Source organism: Theropithecus gelada, chromosome 9 (assembly GCF_003255815.1).
Source record: "Theropithecus gelada isolate Dixy chromosome 9, Tgel_1.0, whole genome shotgun sequence".
Taxonomy (NCBI): domain Eukaryota; kingdom Metazoa; phylum Chordata; class Mammalia; order Primates; family Cercopithecidae; genus Theropithecus; species Theropithecus gelada.
In genome coordinates, this window is record NC_037677.1 from 111,750,120 (window position 1) to 111,772,248 (window position 22,129).

Consider the following 22,129-nt stretch of genomic DNA (forward strand, 5'->3'; position numbering starts at 1 on the left):
CCCAGGTTCAAGCAATTCTCCTGCCTCAGCCTCCCAAGTAGCTGGGATTACAGGCGCCCGCCACCATGCCCAGCTAATTTTTTGTATTTTTAGTAGACACGAGGTTTCACTACATTGGCCAGGCTGGTCTCAATCTCCTGACTTCGTGGTCCGCCCGCCTCAGCCGCCCAAAGTGTTGGGATAACAGATGTGAGCCACCGTGCCCGGGTCATGAAAATTCTTAGAATGAATGTTTCTTAATGTTATTTCAATTTATGGAGGAACTCTTCTCTATTCACAATTAAAGTTATCTTGGGAAAGTCAATTAACTATCTGGTTATAAATTTCATTATTTGTACAAAGAGATTATTTGCCCTTGTCTGAGTCTTGGGATGCTAACTAGATCAAAGTGAATTGAAATAGTGTCTTGCTGTATATGCTTGACTGGCTGATATTACAGTAGCAGTTTCCTTTTTAGTAAGTAGACATTTTGTAATAGTTCAATTTAGTAAAATCTTCTCTCTGCAGTGGGGTTCAGTACATTTTATTAATAAAGATTTGAATTTGTAAATAATATTTGTACATTAGGCAACTGTTTAGATATTCTGTGAGCATTATACATTCACCAGTCTAATAAAATGGGCAGTTTAACTTTTGTACCTAGAAGAAATTTTGGCATACATGCTTTCATTATTTTATAATTTATTATTTTAGATGTTTTTGAAATATAATTTTGACGGTTATGATTATTCAAAAAAATTGGTCTTCAAAATTTTTGAAGTTAGTCTTTTCTAAGAAGACATATTTTGATAATACCAGGAGTTTTCAAAATGTGTGCTGCAAGGATTATATAAGGAGATGGGTGGGGATAGGATGGAAGATAAGTGACTCTTTCCTGCCTCATCACTTTGCAATATTTTAAATATTGAGATTCCTTGTAAAACTTTGTTTTAAGCCTTCCACAGCCCACAAAGAGTAAATTGGAAACCACTGATCTTTAAACAAGAGGGCAATTTGTTTCCGTGCTACAATAGCATCATTGACCTAAACTCTAAGAACCAAGTATTCTTGGAACAGATCTAGTATAATGATTACCACTCATACAATTCATTGTCTTATAAAATTAACAGATTGTCAGAATAGTTGTGGATATTTAAAATAGACAAAAGTTAATACCTGGCCTTTGGAGATTGATTTTATGGGTCTAGAACATGTGTAGAATACTTTGGATACTGTAACAAAATCAAAATTTTTAAATGATGTTAGAAGAGAGAACTCTTGCATTGAAATCTGGTTTTGATTTTTATTGGAGAACTTCAGTTTCAGTACACACTAAATCATAAGACTATTTCTGGAATGATTACAATAAGCTACATTTACCCGTCTTGCTCTTTTTTTTTTTTTTTTTTTTTTGAGACGGGATTACAGGCTTGAGCCACCGCGCCCAGCCCGTCTTGCTCTTCAAGTCTTTCTTTCCAGCATATCTTCCCCTTCTTATTAATAATCCAGTTTCTTTTGGGAAATTGCCTTTTGCTAACGTAGCATAGTCTTGCTGGGATGAAAAAATCCAGGTACCTGTCTATTCTAAGCGTGATTTTCCTCTTTGAAAAACTCTCTGAATTTCTACATATTTTTTCAATACAGTCCCATTTTCCCTTAAGCTAGCCTAATTAATTTCTGTGACTCGCATGTAAGAAAACTAACTGAAGTACCACCTTAGAGATATTGTTAGAGTACGTTTTTTTTTTTTTTTTCTGGTTATTAGACTTCTTTAAAATACCCAAAATCATATCAACAACCTGCATTTGATATAGTTCAAAGTTAGCAATTTATTTAATGTGTTCAGTTGAAAACTGCAAAAAGAAAATATAGTTGGCTCTTTCAACATGTACCACTTTAACAGTAAAATAAATGCTTTTTCATGATAGTATAGATTAAATATAAATTAAGGGTATGAGCCAAAACTGCGTCAAAAAGTCTAAAATCCTGGAGTAAGATTAGTTTTTGCTTACTTTGCCTTTTACTTAATTTTTATCGATACATAATACTTTACATATTTATGGGGTATATGTGAGTATTTGTTATCCGCATAAAATATGTAATGATGACGTCAGGGTATTTGGAGTATTGTTCACTTTGAGTATTTATCATTTCTGTGTTGGGAGTATTTCAAATGCTCTTTTCTAACTACTTAGAAATACACAATACATTGTTGCCAACTATAGTTACCTTACACTGCCATTGAATATTATAATTTATATCTTCTAACTGTATGTTTATATCCATTAGCCAATGTCTGTCCTCCCCACCTACCCACACACACACACCCTGTCCAGCCTCTGGTATCCATCATTCTGTTCTATACCTCTATGAGATCAACTCTTTCAGCTCCCACATGTGAGTGAGAACTTATGATATTTGTCTTTTTGTGGCTGGCTTATTTCACTTAATGACCTCCCGTTCTATCCATGTTACTACAAATGACATGATTTCATTCTCTTTTTTTGTGTGTCTGAGTAGCATTCCATTATGTATATACACTATATTTTCATTATCCTTTTGTCTGTTGAGGGACACTTAGATTGATTCCATATCTTTGCTATTGTGAATAGTGCTGCAATAAATATGCAAGTGCAGGTATCTCTCTGTTGTAGTGATTTCGTCTCCTTTGGATAAATACCCAGTAGTGGGATTGCTGGATCATATGATAGTTCTATTTTAAGTTTTTTGAGACGTTTCCATACTGTTTACCATAGTGGCTGTACTAATTTAAATCCCTACCAACACTGTATTAAGAATTCCCTTTTCTCTGAATCCTTGCCAGCATCTGTTATTTTTAGTCTTTTTAATAACAACCATTTTAACTAAGATAATATCTCATTGTGGTTTTGATTGGAAAATTCCCTGATGATTGGTGATGTTAAACTATTTTTCATGTACCTGTTGGCCATTTGTAAGTCTTTTTTTGAGAAATGACTTCATGACCTTTGCCCACTTTTAAATAGGATTATTTGTTTACTGTTCAGTTGTTTGAGTTCCTTGTATATTCTGGATTTTAGGTCCCTGTCAGTAACATAGTTTTCAAATATTTTCTCCCATCCTGCAGGTTGTCCGTTCACTTTGTGGATTGTTTCCTTTGCTGTGCAGAAGCTTTTTGGTTGAATGTAGTCTCATTTCTCTATTTTTGTTTTTGTTGACTGTGCTTTTGAGGTCTTAGCCAAAATATCTTTGCCTAGATCAATGTCTCGAAGCGTTTTGCCTATGTGTTCTTCTGGTAGTTTGATAGTTCTAAGTCTTTAATCCATTTTGAGTTTATTTTTGTATATGGTGAGAGATAAGGGGTGTAGTCTCATTCTTCTGCATGTGAGTATCCAGTATTCCCAGCAAAATTTATTGAAGAGACTGTGCTTTCTCTAATGTATGTTCTTGGTGTCTTTGAAATCAGTGAGTATAGATATATAGATTTATTCTTTCACTATTATGTTTCATTGATCTATGTGTCTGTTTTTGTACCAATACCATGCTGTTTTGGTTACTATAGCCTTATAATATATTTTGAAGTCTGGTGGTATGATACCTTCAGCCTTATTCTTCTTGCTCAGGATTTCTTTGGCTATTGTCCTCTTTTTTGGTTCCATGTGAATTTTAGAATTGTTTTTTCTAATTATGTGAAAAATGACTATGGTAGTTTGCATTGACTCTGTAGATTGCTTTGGGTAGTATGGTCATTTTAACAATATTAATTCTACCAATCCATGTACATGGGATGTCTTTCCATTTGTTTGTGTCCTCTTCAATTTCTTTCTTCTGTGTTTTGTAGTTTTCCTGTAGAGATTGTCCACATGCTTAGTTAAGTATATTTCATGGTATTTTATTTTTTTGTAGCTATTGTGTTGCCTTCTTGATTTCTTTCTCAGCTAGTTCATTATTTGTGTATAGAAATGCTACAGATTTTTGTGTGTTAGTTTTGTAACCTGCAACTTTACTGAATTCATTTATTAGATCTAAGAGTTTTTTGGTGAAGTCTATAGGTTTTCTAGATACAAAATTATTATCATCAGCAAGGAGTGGCAATTTGACTTCGTCTTTTCCAGTTTGGATGCCTTTTCTTTCTTTCTCTTGCCTAATTTATCTGGCTAGGACTTGAAGTAGTATATTGACTAGGTGGGGAAAGTGGACGTCCTTGTCTTCCTCCAGTTCTTAGAGAAAAAGCTTTCAGTTTTTCCCCATTTGGTATTGAAGCGATCTGGGGAAATAGCCGAGGTTTGTTGTCTTGCGCTAAGGAAATCAAAGACGTGGACACACAATGAGTGGGTTTAAGAGTAGAAAGTTTAAGAGGCAAAGTAAAGAAGAGAAAAGCTTTACTTCTCCTGAGCAGAGAGAGTGGGGTTCTGAATGGATCTTCCGCTTTGAGGCCCGATGCAGTATTTTTTTTTTTTTTTTTGGAGTCTGACTTTGTCACCTAGACTGGAGTGCAGTAACGTGATCTTGGCTCACTGCGATCTCCGCCTCCCAGGTTCAAGTGATTCTCCTGCCTCAGCCTCCTGAGTAGCTGGGACTACAGGCGGGCGCCACCACACCCAGCTAATTTTTATATTTTTAGTAGAGACGAGGTTTCGCCATGTTGGCCAGGCTGGTCTCAACCTCATGACCTCAGGTGAACCACCTGCCTTGGCCTCCCAAAGTGCTGGGATTACAGGCGTAAGCCACTGTGCCTGGTTATGGTTGGTTTTATAGAGGGGCTTTCGGAGGCGGTGTCTGATTTACATATGGCCCAGAGGATTGGTTGGACCAGGTGTGCCATTTACATAGTGCACTAAGAGGCTGGCCATCCCACCCTAATCTTTATTATGCAGTTGGGGTATCTACCTGGCTAGTGTAGACGCCTGCACGCATGGCGACAAAAGGGAAGAGAAAATCTCCATGTTGAATATACCCGGCTTCCAGGTATCCCTTTTCTGTTGGCACAGCTTCCAGCATTCCAGCTTGGTTATCTGTGCTTGCAGCTTGATTTTTCAGGCTGCTTTTTGTTAGAAAGGAAGTGATTTTGGGGCTTTTTATTAAAAGGAAATTCCACTGAGAACTCTTTTATCTTTACTAACTGCCTATAAATACTTTCTTTTTAACTCCTGTAACAGTATGATATTAACTGTGGGTTTGTCATATATGGCCTTTTTTATATCTTGGTATGTCCCTTTCATGCTTAGTTTGTTGAGACATTTTTTTGTGAAGGGATGTTGAACTTTATCAAATGCTTTTTCTGCATCTCTTGAGATGATAATACGGTTTTTGTTCTTCATCTTGCTGATATGATATATCACTTTTATTGATTTGCATATATTGAGCCATCATTGCATCCCTGGGATAAATCTTACTTGATCAGGGTTTATTATTTTTTTAATATGCTGCTGGATTTGGTATTTTTTGAGTATCTTTGCATCTGTGTTCATCAGGGATGTTGGCCTGTAGTTTTCCTTTTTTTGTTGCTTTCTTATTTGGGTTTGGTGTTAGGTTAATCCTGGCCATGTAAAATGAATTAGGGAGAATTGTCTCCTTTTCCATGTTTTTTTTTGGACTAACTTGAAGAGAATTGGCATTAATTCTTTGAAAGTTTGGTAGACTTTGGCAGTGAAGCCGTCCTGTCCTGGACTTTCCTTTGTTGGGAGACTTTTTATTACTACTTTGAATCTCTTCAGTTGTTATTGGTCTGTTTCAGTTTTCTAAATATTTCTTCTTGATTCAATCTTGGTAGGATGTGTGTGTCTAGGAATTTGTGGATTTTCTCTGTGTTTTCCGGTTTGTTAGTGTGTAGTTATTTATAATAGTCTTTGATAATCTTTTGTATTTCTCTGGTATCAGTTGTAATGTGTCCTTTTTCATTTGTGATTTTGTTGATTTCGGTTTTCTTAATTTTTTTTGTTGTTATTGCTTAATCTAGCAAGTGGTTTATTGGTTTTGTTTATGTTTTTAAAAACCTGTCTTTTCATGTTGATCCTTTATATATTTTTTTTTCTGCCTCTATTTCATTTAGTTCTGCTTTGATCTTTATTATTTATCTTCTAGTAATTTTGGGTTTGGTTTATTCTTACTTTTCTAGTTCTTTGAGGTGCACCATTAGTTCATTTTAAACCTTTCTGCTTTTTTGACATGGGTACTTACTGCTGTAAACTTCCTTTTTAGCATTGCTTTTGCTGTATCCCATAGCTTTTAGTTTTTGATTTTCATTCGTTTCAAAATTTTTTTTATTTTCTCTTTATTCTTTAATCCTTTGATCATTTAGGAACATGTTTTTAAATTTGCATATATTTATACAGTTTCCAAAGTTCTTCTTTTCATTGATTTCTAGTTTTATTTCATTGTGGTTTCACAAGGCGTGATTTTGACTTTTAAAATTTTTTTGAGTTTTCTTTTGTGTCCGAATCTATAGTCTATTCTGGAGAACATTTTATGGCTGTTAAGAAGAATGTGTATTTTGTAGCTGTTGATTGATTGAAATGTTCTATACATGTCTGCTGGGTCCATTGGTCTAATGTGCAGTTTAAATCCAATATTTCTTTTTCTGTCTAGATGATCTGTCTAATGCTGAGAGTAGAGTGTTGAAGCCCCCAACTGTTATTTTATTGGATCAGACAACACTGGTGCCAAGAAACGGTGCCAGGGAGCCCAAGACAGGCACTCTTAGACTGCCACTGTCACTCTGAGACCCAAAGATTGGCCCAGGGCCAATTTCTCCCTTTAAATTTCTACCTTTAAAGTTATTAATTTCTCCCTTTAAATTTAATAATATTTACATTATATGTGTATGTGCTCCAGTGATGGCTATGTATTTGTTTAGAATTGTTATATCCTTTTGCTGAATTGATCCCTCTATCATTATAAAATGACCTTTTTTGTCTCTATTGTTTTTGACTTAACACCTGTTTTATTTAAGTAGAGTTACTCTTGCTAGTTTCTAGTTTCTGTTTCAATGGATTTTTTTTGTATCCCTTTATTTTCAGCCTCTATACCTTGTTACAGGTGATACAAGTTTCCTGCAGTTGGATCATGTTTTTCTTTGTTTTTCTTTTTTAAAAATCCATTCAGCCAGTCTGTGTCTTTTAAGTGGAAGGTTTAATTTGTTTACAATCAAGGTTAGTATTTATGTATGGGACTTAATTATACTTAATTTCTTTGTATATAAAATGAGAAGGTTGTCTTAATAATAACGATAAAGTTACTATTATGAAGCATTTATTATAGTATTACATATTAAGCATTTTACATAGAATCTCATTTTATCTTTAGAAAAATTGTATATTCTAGGTGGAAGTTCCACAATTAAACTGAAGCTTAGAGAAATTAAGTAACTTTGTCCAAGGTTTCATAGCTAGTAAGTAGGAAAGCTAGATTTGACTGCATAGCTCATGCTGTTACTCCTTTACAGCTTAAGGTGCTTTTCATTCATCCATCCATTGATTGATTGATTCCGTAAGTGTATACTGAGGCTAATCATGTAGTAATTATTGACTATGTTAAGTACTTTTCATTGTATTTTAATATGATGGGAAGTCACTGAAGGATTATTAGTAGGGGAATGATAGGAGTAGAATTATGTTTTTAATCATTCTGGTTGTATTCTGGATAGTTGAATGTTATAGGAAAGGGATAAGAATGGAAATAAGAAGACCAGTTTGTAGACTATTGCAGTAGTCCAGGTGAGAGTGGATGGTGGCTTGGACTGAAATGGTAGTTGTAGAGAAAGGGATCAGTGGTTGGGGTATGGTGGGGTGCTAGAATTTAAAAATGCTTATAATTAGTAAGGTACAGACCAGACATCAATCAAAATGGATTGTGGCCATTGGACTAGAGTAAGATCTTGATGAGCCATGTTGTGCCAACATTACCCCTCTAGTTATCTATTGTAGGGAGGTCTGAATTATCTCAAGTGAGGAGTCAGGGGAACTAGGACAGCAAGGCTGATACTTGGGTTGCTGAGGTACATCTACTTATCAACAATCATTGAAACATTTATACTTTAACATGTGGAAAGACTGTAATCCCTGCATACCTACTTAATATTCAGTCTGTTTGTGGGTTGCTTGTATGGGGTGTTGGAGAAAGAGGCAACTTAAGAACGGCACCAAAGTTTTTGCCCTGAGCAGCTGGATGAATGGAAGTGCCGTTTACTCAAATGGCAAACACTGGTGAAGGAATCGGTTTGGGAGGAAACGATCAAGGTTTTAGTTTTACATATGTAAAGTTTGAGATGACCCTCTATGGATATCCAAGTGGAAATGGCAAGTAGTAGTTTGAATTCATGAGAGATCGTGGGGCTGGACATATACATTTGCGATATATCAGAGTACAATTCTACTCTGATTATGTAGTAGCTTTTTCCCTTCAAAAATCTCTCAGCAGCCCGACACTAACGCTTAAAGTTATAGTGTTAGAAATTCATTTATCCTCTTTGGTTTTTTAAAACTATACATAACCTGTGGAGAAGATTCTTTATGAAAAGGGAGTATAAGGTGAATTTATTACACGCTTTAAAAAACAGCTGAGATATACTACCTTGAGAAGTTGCCATATTGATTGAGAAAAGTAATGCAAAGAGAGTTATGGGGAGATGTTGCATGAGATACTAAAGTATGAAGTGGTAGAAGATTTTTCATGGATATATATATATATATATATTTTTTTTTTTTTTTTTTTTGAGACGGAGTCTCGCTCTGTCGCCCAGGCTGGAGTGCAGTGGCGCGATCTCGGCTCACTGCAAGCTCCACCTCCCGGGTTCACGCCATTCTCCCGCCTCAGCCTCCGAGTAGCTGGGACTACAGGCGCCCGCCACCACGCCCGGCTAGTTTTTTGTATTTTTAGTAGAGACGGGGTTTCACCATGTTAGCCAGGATGGTCTCGATCTCCTGACCTCGTGATCCACCCGCCTCGGCCTCCCAAAGTGCTGGGATTACAGGCTTGAGCCACCGCGCCCGGCCTTTCATGGATATATTTTTATAAAAAAAGAGTCTTGCACACATGGCATGTTCTCATTCATATGTGGGAGCTAAAAAAGTTGATGTCACGGAGATAGAGTAGAATGATGGTTACCAGAGGCTGGGAAAGGTTTCGGGGAGAGAGGGATGACAAGAGGTTGGTTAATGGGTACAAAAATATAGTCAGACAGAGGGAATACGTTCTAGTGTTCAATAACACAGTAGGGTGACTATAGTTAATAATTTATTATATATTTCACTAGCTAGAATATTTGGAATGTTTACAGCACAAGTGTGTTTGAGGCAATAGATATCCTAATTACCTTGTTTTGGTCATTACACATTGTATAACGTGTATCAAAATATCACATGTAGACCATAAATGTGTATAATTGTTCAGTAGCAGAAATAAAATTAAAAGAAGAGGAGTCTTGCTTAGATGGCCTTAAGTGTAGATATTAGTGTTAGATATTTAATGGCTGAGGAAGTCTTCGTGTAGTTGTTTGTGTTTTAAATTAATATTCAGTTTATTAATTTACATTTTAAGTCATTTTGGTTATAGAATACAGAAAGCTTCAAATTAAGACATTTAATTTTTAAAAATGTTTGAGTTATATTTATAAATCTTGTCATTCTATTTATAAACGGATTAATTTAGAGTAAAATAACGACAACATGTAGATTGGGCTACAGACCATTTCTTCTAGTAGTTTCCACAAGTTACATAAAATTTACTAGTAACAAAGATAGGAAGAATTTTGATTATTTTCTTTTTTTGTGTGGAAAATTAAGTATTTTAGAGTACAGAATTGAAATCATTAGAAGCTTATTTTCTGTATTAAATAGCAATATTTTGTTAAATTAAATAAATTTAATTATTAGTGTTAGTATTTTACAGATGCTGTAACAAATTATCACAAATTTGGTATCTTAAAACAAAATACATTTGTTAATCCCTTACCATTCTGGAGGTCACAAATCGGGAATCAGTTTCACTGGGCCAAAATAAAGGTCTTAGCAGGGTTGTACCTCCTTTGGAAGGTAAAGGAGATTATCTGTGTCTTTGATTTTTTTTCCAGCTCCTGGAACTGCATTCCCTGCATTCTTTGTCTCCTTGCCTCTTCCTCTATCTTCAAATCCAGGAGTACAACATCTTGCTTTGATAGTCACATTGCTTCCTTCTGCAGTCAAATCTCCCTCTCTTATAAGGACACCTGTAATTATATTTAGAGCCAATTTAGATAATCCATGATAATCTCTCCCAAATTTCAAAATCCTTAATTTAATACATCTGTAAAATTCCTTTTGCCATATAAGGTAAAATCCAAAGCTTCAGGTGATTAAGACCTGGATACCTTTATTCAGCCTACTGGAAACTTGCTCTGCAGTATTTTGCTTTAATGCAGGTTTGATAAATATATTGGTGATTTAAAAATATACCCAATTTTCAAGATTTTTTCATGCCATCGTTCTCTATCAAACTCTTTTCCAAGTAACACCCGTATATTACTTGACTGCTTTCAACTCTGTGCCTTTGGTTGGTGGCCTATTTTTAATGTTTTATGTAGAAATAATTTTAAAGTTTTAGAAAACTTATTATACAAGAATAAGAATAGTACAGACTATCTGAATGCCCTTTCCCAGATTCACCTATTAACATTTTACTCTATTTGCTTTGTGTGACTTACATGTTAAAATCTATATTTCCTTTTATGAAAATAGATACAAAATTTATACCAATAGATGCATTATATATAATTTCTATATGATTTCATGTCTTTTCAGTTAAATTATAGATTGGCAAACTTTTCTGTAAAAGGCCAGGTAGTAAATATTTTTTACTTTGCAAGTTACATGGCTCTGTTGCAGCCACTCAGCTCTGCTAAAGCAGCCATAGACAATACTTAACTGAATGACCATGGCTGTGTTTTAATAAAACCATTAAATGATTTCTAAGTTACAGTAGTTAAATTAAAAAAGAAGTTCCTTTAATATTTCTAATTACTAAGGAATAGTTCACAGTCTTTTCTCACTCAGAAATAATAGTTTTCTATAGCTGATTTAAAATATTATCATTATCAAAGACATAATCTGAGATACTTCCTAGTTTGTACCTGAAAAATACAGATCCATACAATGTAAGCATTGAAAAAAATCTTGAAGATGAATCAACTAATACCTGGGTGAGTGAACAAATGAAGAAATGAAAACTTTATGGGCCAATATTTCTTAAATCAGACTCTGCTTGGGAGTTTTAAAATTTTGTTATTAAATGATAATCTAAAACTTTTGATATAAGCAAATTGAAGATTCACTGTCTGATGTCATAATTGAGTAGTGCCACTGTATTGTAATGCCAGCAGTTGTGTTGATAATTTAAAGTTGGGATTAAGTATCACTTTAATTATTGTAGGCTAAGAACAATACAACTGAAGTGTACTAATACTTTTGTGACAAGTGAAGAGTAAATGATTATATGCCATAGTATATGAATTTAAAAGATTTGTAAAAAGTGGGTTGAAGAAAAATGGTGGGAGAGTTATGTTGTCAAAATAACATAGGTATGCTAAAATTATATTAAAAAGGCACTGTGAGAATTAGTATCATTTTTAACTTGGGACCCATTATTTACTTTAAGCAAAACAGTATCATTTATCATATTCAGTAAATATTAGTTTTATAAATTTGCTTATATATAATTTATAAATGTATGTTGGTTTTGTGCTTATAAAAGAAATATAACCATAGGAGTTTATGTCTAGTATTTGAGAATTTTTTAGTTTCATCACGATTAAAATAATTTGTGAGCCCTAAAGTTTGATGAAAATATATTCCTTTAGCAAGCCGGGCGCGGTGGCTTACGCCTGTAATCCCAGCACTTTGGGAGGCCGAGGCGGGCGGATCACAAGGTCAGGAGATCGAGACCACGGTGAAACCCCGTCTCTACTAAAAATACAAAAAATTAGCCGGGCGCGGTGGCGAGTGCCTGTAGTCCCAGCTACTCAGGAGGCTGAGGCAGGAGAATGGCCTGAACCCGGTAGGCGGAGCTTGCAGTGAGCCGAGATCGCGCCACTGCACTCCAGCCTGGGCTACAGAGCCAGACTCCGTCTCAAAAAAAAAAAAAAAAAGAAAATATATTCCTTTTAGGAGGATTCCTTCTATTATGTTTGAGAAACACTGATGAGGAAACCAAGACTTATAAGTAACATCATGAATATGGATAGGAAAAAGGCTGTGTTTTCAATTTCATAGGATTTGAAATTATTCTGCACTGATTTAATAATTTTTATCTCATGCATAATTTTTATTTTATGATGGATAATATTTTTTTCTTTTTGAGGACTCTCTACTGAAGCAGACTTTGGCTGTTCTTAAAAATAATGCTAAGAAAAATTTAATCGTTTTTATATTTGTTTAATAGTTAATAATTTTTAAACTTTAATTTTTAAATGCTTTTACTTCCACTATTTAAAAAAAATAAATATTTATTATAACCCTTGGTAGTAGATTATCATATCCATTTCTGTAGATGGAGGCTTGATGATGAAAGAGGTAAACATACTTGCCTGACAGAACTGATATTTGAGTACACTGTTTTCTATTTTAATACTCTTGTAGCATGCTAAAGTAAATCTGACATTTTATATTATTTAAATAATTCTTTAAAATTGTGAAATTTATTTGAACATCCAAGTTCGATTGTGAGTATATGACTTTTTTTGCCTCCAAGCATTACATTTGCTGTATTACTCTTGTACATTATATTTCAGATAATTTATTGTGTATATGTTATATTTGTTAATATGATAAACATTGAATTCTTAAATTCTCTTAATCCATATATTGTATTTCTATAATCTGAGGGCTTTGTTTAATCTAGTGTGTTGTTTGATTTTTTTTTTAATAGGTCCTGATTGTTCTTTGAATGTTCCCTCTACTGAGTCTTACTGGATTCTGCCAAATGTTAAACCCTTCAGTCCTTCTGTAGGTCGGGCTTCACATAAAGCAGTTTTACATGGGAAATTTATGTGGGTGATTGGTGGATATACTTTTAACTACAGTTCTTTTCAAATGGTCCTAAAGTAAGTATTTCAGATTCTCGCTATTTTTTAAGCTGGATTTTTATCCAAAATGTCTTTTTTAAAAAAATTGTTGTCCAAGTGTAAAAGTGGTTATTTTTGTGGTAGTATCTATTTGCTAATGAGACTGATTTGTGAATATATGAACTCAATATGTCCATAGCTAAAGATTTGTCATTGTACATAGAAGTTTGCTTCATATAGAAATGTTATTACCTCTCTAGAGTGCTTTTAATAAATTCTGAGTAGAAAATACTAACTTCAAATACAGGCAGGCCTTGCCTATAATAGATAAAATGAATCATGCCATCTTTTTTTTTAATGAAGTATAATCACATATAAAAAAATCCTCTCAATTTGTTCTGTAAATTTTAATTTACCGGAACTTTTACTTTGTATGTACTTTACAAGCTTTCACTGGGAGAACAGTTCTGGTATTATGAGAGAGATGATTGATTTACTGTTGGCTCAACAGATTGTTCTCTGCATGATTGAATAAGGGGAATCATATAGATGGCAGCTTTATCTAATTTCTTTTTCAGCTAATGATTATTTTTTATGAACTGTTTAGTAATAGAATAAAAAAGGTAATAGGGAGAATCATTTGATGTTTAATGTTCTTTCCAGGGGTGGTGTTCGTATTATGTAACAACTGAATAGCTTGGGCAACAAACAATCAAAACTTGCCCTGGACAGTATACCGTAATGGTGTATACCCAATAGGATTGTCAGATTTAGCAGATAAATATACAGGATACCCAGTTAAACTTGAATTTCAGATAAAAAAACAAGTACATTTTTAGTATAAGAAGGCCCTTTTGCTGTATGTATATTTTTGTTTTTTACAAATTTTGCTTGGGTCATGCTTCAACAAAAAAATTGTTTGTTGTTTATCTGAATTCAAATTTAACTGGGTATCTTGTATTTTATCTGCCAACCCTAACCACTGAATATATTAACCCTTGTAATTAGGAAAATTTCAGAAATTCTCTAAGAGGAGATTGCTTTAAAACTATGATTGAATGTGACTGGAATTAAATTAGAAAATCGAATAAATTCTGGAGAGAAGGAGGGAGTTTTATGTAAGTATTTAAGTGACAAATTAGAATTTTTTAACATATGAAGAATAAAATACAGAAGGAAGAATTGAAAGAGAGTTAGTGGGATTAAAATGAATTGTTAAGATAAAAGCCTGAAGAAATAATGATATTTAAATGTGAAAATTAAAAGGAAATTAACTATGTTTAAAGAAAATGAAAAGTCTGTGAAAGTAGAGTTGAACTTTGAATTAACTTGTGATTTTCCAAAGCTGAGTTTGTGAAGACAAAGAGCAAAATTGTCAACAAGGAAGTTTGTAAATTTTAAGTTTATGTTCTTTGCAAGATGAGTAGCATATTGAAAATTAAATGATGAATGTTATTTGATATTCTTTTAAATTTGTATATTTTCCATTGGAACCAGATAAACTATTTAAGCCAACCTTTTTTTTGGTCTGAAATCTGGGTATTTTGGTTACAGTGTTTATAGAGATTTGTTTATATAAACAAATGAGGTATCAGAGTAGAATAATTGTGTTGCTGTTTTCACAGGTTAGAGAATACTTTTCATCATTCTGAATGTAGTTCAATTGTAGGTAAGGATAACAGCTTTCAGAAGTGATAGGATCAGTCATAACTTGATTTAATCATCTTCTATAGTGGAATTTAATTGGGGTGGAAATGTTACATTTTAAGACAAATTGTTCACTAAATATAGAAGGTCTGCGCTAGTGTCTATTAAATTAGAAAGACTTTTACAGAATATGTATACATTAACATTAATGAAAATTAACATGTATTCATGAGGATAGCAAACTTTTGAAAACACTACCTGCTTGATGCTTGGGATATATCATTGGATATAATAAATGCCCCTGTTTTTGTAAAGTTAGTGGGGAAAGGCTGGCAATGACAAAAAAAAAACCATAATTACCACAATAATTTATAGATATGAACATATATACATATAGAGACATAGATGGGATGGATGAATGGATAGATATAGATAGATAGTAGGGGTAGGTAAAGCAGGAGGGCCAAAGAAGAGGGAGTTGCAATTATCAATGTAATAATTAAGGTAGGCTTCATAACAAAGGTGAGAACTGAGCAAAAACTTGAAGGAGATCAGGGGATTGCAGTTATTTGTAGGCACAGAAAAGAGCCAGATCAAAGACTTAAGATAGGAACTCCTTGAGTTGTTTGAGGAACAACAATCAGGCCCATGCAATTTGCATGGAATATATGAGAGGGATACATTAAATTAGAGTGATAACAGAGGAGAGATACAGATCATGTAGGATGTTGTAGATCTTTTGGGAGTTGTGGGAGGGTTTTGAGCATGTGTTGATCCCTACTTTAAAAGTGTTACCATGGCTGTTTATTGATGATATACTGGGGATTAGGAGGAAGAGTAGAAACAGAATTTGAGTTAAGATGAAATTATCAAGGGAATGCATTCTAGGTAGAGAAAAGGACCAGGAACTGAGCCTGAGGCACCACATCACTAAGAGGTTGTGGAGAACAGGGGAAGCCATCAAAGGAGACTGAAAAAGAATGACTGGTGAGATAGGAAAACCTGGAGTACAGTATCTTCAAAGGCAAGGAAAGACAGTATGTGAGGATTAAGGAATAATTAATAATGTCAAATGCTGACGATTATCCAGGTCAAGGAAAATGAAGACTGAAAACTGGTCATAGATTTAGCTTGAGGAAATTGACCTTAACAAAAGCAGTTTTACTGGAGTGGTGGGGTTAAAAGCATGTCTGGAGTTAGTTTAAGACAGAATGGAAAGTGGGGTGGGGTTGGAGGTAATAAAGAAATGGGGGAGTAGCTTAAGGGAGAGTGTGGTCAAGAGTTTTTTCTTTTATTATTAATGGTTTATAACACCATGTTTGTGTGCTGATGGCAAAGATCTAGTAAGACAAAACATGGTGATGTAGGAAAGAGATCTTGTGCTCAAGGAAGAAGAATCACTTGCTATTCTTGGGCTCATCAAACTGCAGAGTAGGGGCTCAGGGCCTGGAAGCTAAGAATTTTTTCTTAGCATTTTTAGTTTTTGCTTTTTTTCTTTTATTTGCGACGGGGTCTTGCTCTGTCATCCAGGCTGGAGTGCAGTGGTGTGATCATGGCTCACTGTAGCCTTGACCTCCTGGGCTCAGGTGATCCTCCCACCTCAGCCTCCTGAGTAGCTGGGATTACAGGCACGCGCCATCATGCCTGGCTGATTTTTAAATTTTTTTTGTAGAGGCAGGGTCTCCCTATATTGCCCTGGTTAGTCTCTAACTCCAGTGCTCAAGTGATCCTCCCACCTTGGCTTCCCAAAATGCTGCGATTTCAGGTGTGAGCTACCATGCCTGGCCTGGATTTTGTACTTTTAATGGGCTGTGAAAAAAATGAAGAATATGTGAGACCATTGTAGCCCACAAAGCCTAAAATATTTGCTGTCTGGCCCTTTACAGAAGTAGTTTGTACAGCCCTAATTTATGATAACTTGGAAAGCAGTATGTTGGCTGCAGATACTGGTAGATGAGTGGACTAGTGGTGTGAATCTGTGGAAGTTATGTTCTGACTATATTTCCTCATTTGTATCATACACATTTATTTTACAACTCCAAGGTAGGAAATAAACAATGCTGCAGACAAATTTGGTAACCCTTACCTTTCTTGTCAAGGGGCACTTGGGCACTTCCTTGCCTTTCCTAATTCATTGAAGGAAGAAAGAGAAGTGGGGAGATAACAATTGATAGCAAGCTTCTTAACTTAAAACAGGCCCCTATTTCTTGGCTGGATGCTTCCTTTTGTATATTTTAGCAAATGGAGGAGATTTGAGCATAGAGTATAAGCATTTGAGATTCATAGTTTGGGACTTCTGTTTTCATATGTATTACACCAGTAGAAAAAAACACAAATTTTCTTTTTATGTTACATAATCCAACAGTAACTTATTTTTATGGAAGCTTCTATACTACCAAATTCATTTTATACAATCTTAAAAAAATCAGTAAACAAGCTATATTTGTGCATAGGAAATAGATGCTTATTGATTAATTTATATAATGCTAAGATAAGTGTGTGGGTATGTAAAGTAGCACAGTCATTATGGTAAACAGTGCAGAGGTTCCTCAAACTGAAAATAGAATTACTATATGATCCAGCAAACCCACTGCTAGATATGTAGCCAAAAGAAAGTAAATCAGTATATCAAAGCGATAGCTGCACTCTCTTGTTTATTGCAGCACTATTTACAATAGCCATAATATGGAATCAACATGTGTCCATCAACTGATAAATTGATAAAGAAAATGTGGTATATATACACAGTGGAATATTATTTACCCCCTCCAAATGAAATCTCATATCGCAGCAATATGGATGGAACTGGAAGTCATTTTAAGTGAAATAAACCAGGCACAGAGAGACAAATATTGTGTGTCTTCACTCAAATGTCAGAGCTAGAAAAGTTGATTTCATATAGGTGGAGAGTAGAATGGTGGTTACCACAGCATGAGAAGGGAAGCGGGGAGAAGGAGACAGAGAAGTTGGTTAATGAGTACCAAAAAGCAATTAGATAGAAGGAATAAGTTCTAGTATATGATAGTAACGTAGGGAAATTATAGTTAACAATTTATTATATATTTCAAAATAGCTAGAAGAGAAGAAATGTTGTGCTCCCAACACAAAGAAGAGATAAATGTTTGAGGTAATAGATATTCTAATTACCCTGATTTGATCATTATACATTCTATACATATATCAAAATATCATATGTATAACATATACGTACAACTTAAATTTGTCATTAAAAAATTTATATAAGTATCAGGCCGACTAAAAAAAAAAAGGAATAAAAATAAATACCTAAAACAAATGGAGAGAATTTTCAGCTGTTTCCAAGAAGGAAACCTGGCTTTAAGAAAAAATTAAAAAATACAGTCAGTTCACTATTGTTTAGCTTAATCAATTGATTGAAATTATTAAAGGCAGTTGGACAATTAATTCCAGTAATAAATATCCTAGTCAAGTTAATGTATATTATACATTTAGGAGATTGAATCCTAATTTAGTGTAGGTATATCTTGAATGAGTCTTTATTAAAAATTTCTAATATGGCACATAAATTATGAATCTATTAGTTGTAACTCTTTGAATTTAATGAGTACTTGGACACAAGTGAATAAAAAGCATGTGAAAATTAAAAAAACAAAAATGAATCTTAGCTTATGAAGTTATTTTCTTTTCTCGCTTTTAGTTACGATTTAGAAAGCAGTATATGGAATGTAGGAACTCTATCAAGGGGACCTCTCCAGAGATATGGACACTCTCTTGCTTTATATCAGGTATGGCTCCTGCTTTTTAAATTTTAATCAGATTTTGTTTTTGATAGTTTACTACAGGGTAAAAATTACTAAATCTCAGATTTATTTCAAACATTAAATGAGAACAATAGATTATATGGGTCATAATAACTTGAGATACCACATACTCTTATGCTTTTAGTAAAAGAGTAGATTTTAGAACAATCCCCCATATGACATGTAAAGAAATGAAGACTGAGTTTTTGTCTATTACTTTATGCCTAGTCAATCACTTAAAGAATTATGGCAAAATACATGTAACATAAAATTTACCATTTTAAGTATTTTTAAGTATAGAGTTCAGTGGCATTAAGTACATTGACATTGTTGTGTAACCATGGCCACCATTATCTTCAGAACACTTTTCATCTTGCAAAACTGAAGCAATAACTTCTCATTCCGCTCTTCCCTTATCCTCTTGAAACGACCAATCTACTTTTCGATCTCTGTGAATTTAACTGCTCTAGGTACCTCATGTAAATGGGATCGTACATTATTTGTCCTTTTATGACTGATTTGTTTCCCTTAGCACACTATCTTCAAGGATCATCCATGTTGTATCATGTGTCAGAATGTCCTTCCTTTTAAAGCTGAATAAATATTCCATTATGTGTATATACCACATTCTGTTTATCCATCCATCTGTTGATGGACACTTAGATAGCTTCCATCTTTTGGCCATTGTGAATAATGTTTCTATGAACTTGTGTGTACAACTATCTGAGTCTCTCTTTTAATTTTTTTTTTTTTTGGTGTATACCCAGAAGTGGAATTTCTAAATCATATGGTAATTCTATATTTAATTTTTTTTTTTAGCACTGCCATAGTGTGTTTCACTATGACTGCATCATCTTACATTTCCATCAGTAGTGCACAAGGGTTGCAGTTTGTCCACAGCCTTGTCAACACTTGTTATTTTCTGTTTTTGTTTTTTTGATAATCGACCTAACGAGTATCTCACTGTGATTTTGACTTGCATTTCTCTGTTGATTAATGATGTTAAACATGTTTTCAAGTGCTTATTGGCTATTTGTATATCCTCTTTGAAGAAATGTCTATTCAGGTCTTTTGCTAGTTTTGAATTGGGTTGTTTTGTTTGGCTGTTGAGTTGGAGGAGCTCTTTATATATTATGGTATTAACACTTTATCAGAATATGATTTCAAGATATTTTCCCCCTTTATGGGCTGTCTTTTCACTTTGTTGAGAGTGTCCTCTGATGCACAAAATTTTTAATTTTGATATAGTTTAATTTATCTATTTTTTCTTTTGTTACCTATGCTTTTGTGTCATGTACAAGAAATCATTGCTAGATCCAATGTCATGAAGCTTTTCCTCTATATTTTCGCTTAAGAGTTTTAAAGTTTTAGTTCTTAGGTTTAGGTTTTTGTTGTATTTTAAGTTAATTGTGTCTGATGTAAGGGTCCATTTTCATTCCTTTGCATGTGGATAGCCAGTTTCCCCAACATCATTTGTTTAAAAAAAACTGCCTTTTTCGATTAAATGGTCTTGGCACCCTAGCTGAAAGTCATTTGACCATATATATGAGGTGTTTTTTTTTTTCTGGACTCTCTATTTTATTCTACTGATCTATATGTCTGTCTTTATGCTAGTACCATACTATTTTGATTACTGTAGCTTTTTAATAAGTTTTGAAGTTAAGAAGTGTAATACTTCCTACTTTGTTTTTATTTTTCAAGATTGTTTTGGCTATTCAGGGCCCCTTGAAAGTCTATATGAATTTTAGGGTTGAGTTTTCTATTTCTGCAAAAATGTTGGGATTTTGACAGGGATTGTATTGACATTAGTTATTTTTATGTATTTGTGGGATTCATAAATTTAGCATGATTAAAATGACAGGACCCTTAATTGGTGTTCATTTTGAATCAATAAAAATTCATGTATTTTGTGGCCTTTGGCTAGGCCATCTAAATATGAATTTATATGTTTTCTGTGCTGTTTTAAAAAAATTGGAAAGCATGGGAGCAGTATAAAGAACAAACTACCACCTGTTTATCCATACATTTGTGTGTTTTAAAAGTAAAATAAAAATATTTCTACATATGAAAACATATAGATACATTTTTTGTCTTGTTTTATTTTTTCTTTATTTCCCTTTACTGAGATATAATTGATATACCACACAGTTCACTCATTTAAAGTGTACAATTCAGTGGTTTTTAGTATATTCAGAGTTGTGCAACCATTTGTTGCATATTTGTGTAAGATTGCAGAGTTGTGTAATCATTTTTAGAATATTTTCACCACTTCATGAAGAAACTTTGTACCCTTTAGGTATCACCCCAGACTTCCTCATCTTCTCTAGCCTTAAGCAGTCACAAAGCTACTTTCTTTCCCTATATATTGGTCCATGCTGGACATTTCATATAAATGAAGTCATATACTATGTATTTTATGATTACCATATTTCACTTAGCGTAATTTCAAGGTTTATCCATGTTGTAGAATATATCAGTACTTCTTCATTTCTTTTTATGGCTAAATAATATTACATTGTATGGATATATAACATGTTTATTTATCGGTTGAGGACATTTGACTTGTTTCCACCTTTTGGCTATTATGAATAATGCTACTAACAACATTTCTGTGTAAGATTTTGTCTGGACATATGTTTTCATTTCTTTGAGTATATACATAGGGGTGGACTTACTGGGTCAAATTAGCTTTTTGAAGAACTGACAGAATGTTTCCCAAAGCTGCTGCATCATTTTACATTCCCACCAGCCATATATGAAGGTTTCTATTTCTATACATCCTTGCCAACACTTAATAGTATCTTCTTTTTTGATTATTGCCATCCTAGTGGGGTGAGGTGTTATCTCATTGTGGTTTTGATTTGTATTTCCCTGTTAACTAATGATGTTGGGCATCTTTTTGTGTGCTTTTTGGCCATTTGTATATTGTCTTTGGAGAAATGTCTATTCAAGTCCTTTGCTCATTTTAAAATTAGGTTGTCTTTTTATTATTGAGTTGTAAGAATTCTTTATATGTTCCAGATGCAAGCCATTATCAGGTATATAATTTGCAAATATTTTCACCCATTTCATGTGCTGTTTTCACTTTCTTGATGTTATCTCTTTAAACACAAAAAATTAGACTTTATTTTGATAAAGTCCAATTTAGCTTTTTTCCTTTTATTGCTTGTGTTTTGGTGTCGTATTTAATAATTCACTGCCAAATCTCAGGTCATAAAGACTTAACCCAATTTTTTTTCTTTTAAGAGTTTTATAGCTTTGATTCTTGCATTTAGTTGTTTGACTTATTTTGAGTTAAGTTTTGTATATAGTATGCAGTAAGGGTGCAAGGTCTTTTTTTTTTTTTTTTTTTTTTTTTTTGCATGTGACTATCCAGTTCTAGCACCATTTGTTCACAAGACCTGTTTTTTTTTTTTTTATCTTTGAATGGTCTTGGTACTCTTGTCAAAAATCAATTGGCCTTAGATGTATGGGTTTATTTCTGGACTCTCAGTTCTATTCCATTGATTTATCCCAGTATCACTCTGTCTTGATTACTTTTTTTTTTTTTTTTTTTTTTGAGACAGAGTCTTGCTCTATCACCTAGGCTGGAGTGCAGTGGTGTAATCTCGGCTCACTGCAACCTCCGCCTCCTGGGTTCAAGCGATTGTCCTGCCTCAGCCTCCTGAGTAGCTGGGATTATAGGTGCCTGCTACCACGCCCAGCTAATTTT

The 22,129-nt window shown here is 33.9% G+C and overlaps 1 protein-coding gene across 1 annotated transcript in view; it reads left to right on the forward strand.

The window, feature by feature from the left end:
• ATRNL1 (attractin like 1) overlaps positions 1–22,129 on the forward strand; it is an 831,601-nt gene that overhangs the window by 45,070 nt on the left and 764,402 nt on the right. Inside the window, exons 6-7 of the mRNA XM_025396530.1 lie at positions 12,856–13,030; positions 18,315–18,402. Of these exons, the coding sequence (XP_025252315.1) occupies positions 12,856–13,030; positions 18,315–18,402 (263 nt within the window). The remainder of the gene's footprint in view (positions 1–12,855; positions 13,031–18,314; positions 18,403–22,129) is intronic.